The sequence below is a fragment of the Babylonia areolata genome, chromosome 14, assembly GCF_041734735.1.
Source record: "Babylonia areolata isolate BAREFJ2019XMU chromosome 14, ASM4173473v1, whole genome shotgun sequence".
NCBI lineage: Eukaryota > Metazoa > Mollusca > Gastropoda > Neogastropoda > Buccinidae > Babylonia > Babylonia areolata.
In genome coordinates this window covers 24,934,962-24,937,461 of record NC_134889.1, presented here as the reverse complement: position 1 = coordinate 24,937,461, position 2,500 = coordinate 24,934,962, and the positions used below count along the sequence as shown (strand labels likewise).

The window sequence follows — 2,500 nt, the reverse complement described above, 5'->3', positions numbered from 1 at the left end:
TTACGAAATAGATATGTTCCTAAAAAATATTTGTCTCCAAAATCGGTTTTTAATTTTTGTAATATGCTCAAAGGAGGCAAAAAAAAAAGAAGTCATTTTTGCTGTAAGTAAGATGATTAGATTTGCAAATGTTGCCTAGATACATTTTTGGAGTTGAAAGTCATTTGTGTTTTCTCAGCTTTTATGTGACATTGTTGTGTATTTGGAAATGTTTGTTCTGGGCATGAAAACACACCTGTCCCAAACACGACTGACTATCACACACACACCTGTCCCAAACACGACTGACTATCACACACACCTGTCCCAAACACGACTGACTATCACACACACCTGTCCCAAACACGACTAACTATCACACACACACCTGTCCCAAACACGACTGACTATCACACACACCTGTCCCAAACACGACTGACTATCACACACACCTGTCCCAAACACGACTGACTATCACACACACCTGTCCCAAACACGACTGACTATCTCACACACCTGTCCCAAACACGACTATCACACACACCTGTCCCAAACACGACTGACTATCACACACACACCTGTCCCAAACACGACTGACTATCACACACACCTGTCCCAAACACGACTGACTATCACACACACCTGTCCCAAACACGACTGACCATCACACACACCTGTCCCAAACACGACTGACTATCACACACACACCTGTCCCAAACACGACTGACTATCACACACACCTGTCCCAAACACGACTGACTATGACACACACCTGTCCCAAACACTACTGACTATCACACACACCTGTCCCAAACACGACTGACTATTACACACACCTGTCCCAAACACTACTGACTATCACACACACCTGTCCCAAACACGACTGACTATTACACACACCTGTCCCAAACACGATGACTATCACACACACCTGTCCCAAACACGACTGACTATCTCACACACCTGTCCCAAACACGACTGACTATCTCACACACACCTGTCCCAAACACAACTGAGTATCACACACACCTGTCCCAAACACGACTATCACACACACACCTGTCCCAAACACGACTGACTATCTCACACACACCTGTCCCAAACACAACTATCACACACACCTGTCCCAAACACAACTGACTATCTCACACACACCTGTCCCAAACACGACTGACTATCACACACACACACCTGTCCCAAACACTACTGACTATCACACACACCTGTCCCAAACACGACTGACTATCACACACACACCTGTCCCAAACACTACTGACTATCACACACACCTGTCCCAAACACGACTGACTATCACACACACCTGTCCCAAAGACGACTGACTATCACACACACCTGTCCCAAACACGACTGACTATCTCACACACACCTGTCCCAAACACGATTGACTATCTCACACACCTGTCCCAAACACGACTGACTATCACACACACTTGTCCCAAACACTACTGACTATCACACACACCTGTCCCAAACACGACTGACTATCACACACACCTGTCCCAAACACGACTGACTATCACACACACCTGTCCCAAACACGACTGACTATCTCACACACCTGTCCCAAAGACGACTGACTATCACACACACCTGTCCCAAACACGACTGACTATCTCACACACCTGTCCCAAAGACGACTGACTATCACACACACCTGTCCCAAACACGACTGACTATCTCACACACCTGTCCCAAAGACGACTGACTATCACACACACCTGTCCCAAAGACGACTGACTATCACACACACCTGTCCCAAACACAACTGACTATCTCACACACCTGTCCCAAATACGACTGACTGTCTCACACACCTGTCCCAAACACGACTGACTATCACACACACCTGTCCCAAACACAACTATCACACACACACCTGTCCCAATCACGACTGACTATCACACACACACCTGTCTCAAACACAACTGACTATTTCACACACACCTGTCCCAAACACGATTGACTATCACACACACCTGTCCCAAACACTACTGACTATCACACACACCTGTCCCAAACACGACTGACTATCACACACACACCTGTCCCAAACACGACTGACTATCACACACACACACCTGTCCCAAACACGACTGACTATCAACATACACCTGTCCCAAACACTACTGACTATCACACACACACCTGTCCCAAACACGACTGACTATCACACACACCTGTCCCAAACACGACTGACTATCACACACACACCTGTCCCAAACACGACTGACTATCACACACACCTGTCCCAAACACGACTGACCATCACTCACACACCTGTCCCAAACACCTGTGTGGTTGTTTCCAGGGTGCACGAGTGGTTCGACACGTCCTACAAGAAGAGCGCCACCTACGGGAAGGCCAATGCCTTTGTGGAGGACGAGCCCCTGTTCAAGTCGTGCGCCACGTCCATCGTGGCCGCCAGAGCCTGGGGAGAGACCTTCCTTACGCTGGTGTGTGTGTGTGTGTCTTCACTGTCATGTTCTTGGTGATCGTGTTG

General features: G+C 48.0%; 1 protein-coding gene across 1 annotated transcript in view; it reads left to right on the top strand.

The window, feature by feature from the left end:
- LOC143289558 (carbohydrate sulfotransferase 15-like) overlaps positions 1-2,500 on the top strand; it is a 27,984-nt gene that overhangs the window by 11,462 nt on the left and 14,022 nt on the right. Inside the window, exon 5 of the mRNA XM_076598570.1 lies at positions 2,309-2,453. Coding sequence (XP_076454685.1) covers positions 2,309-2,453 — 145 coding nt within the window. The remainder of the gene's footprint in view (positions 1-2,308; positions 2,454-2,500) is intronic.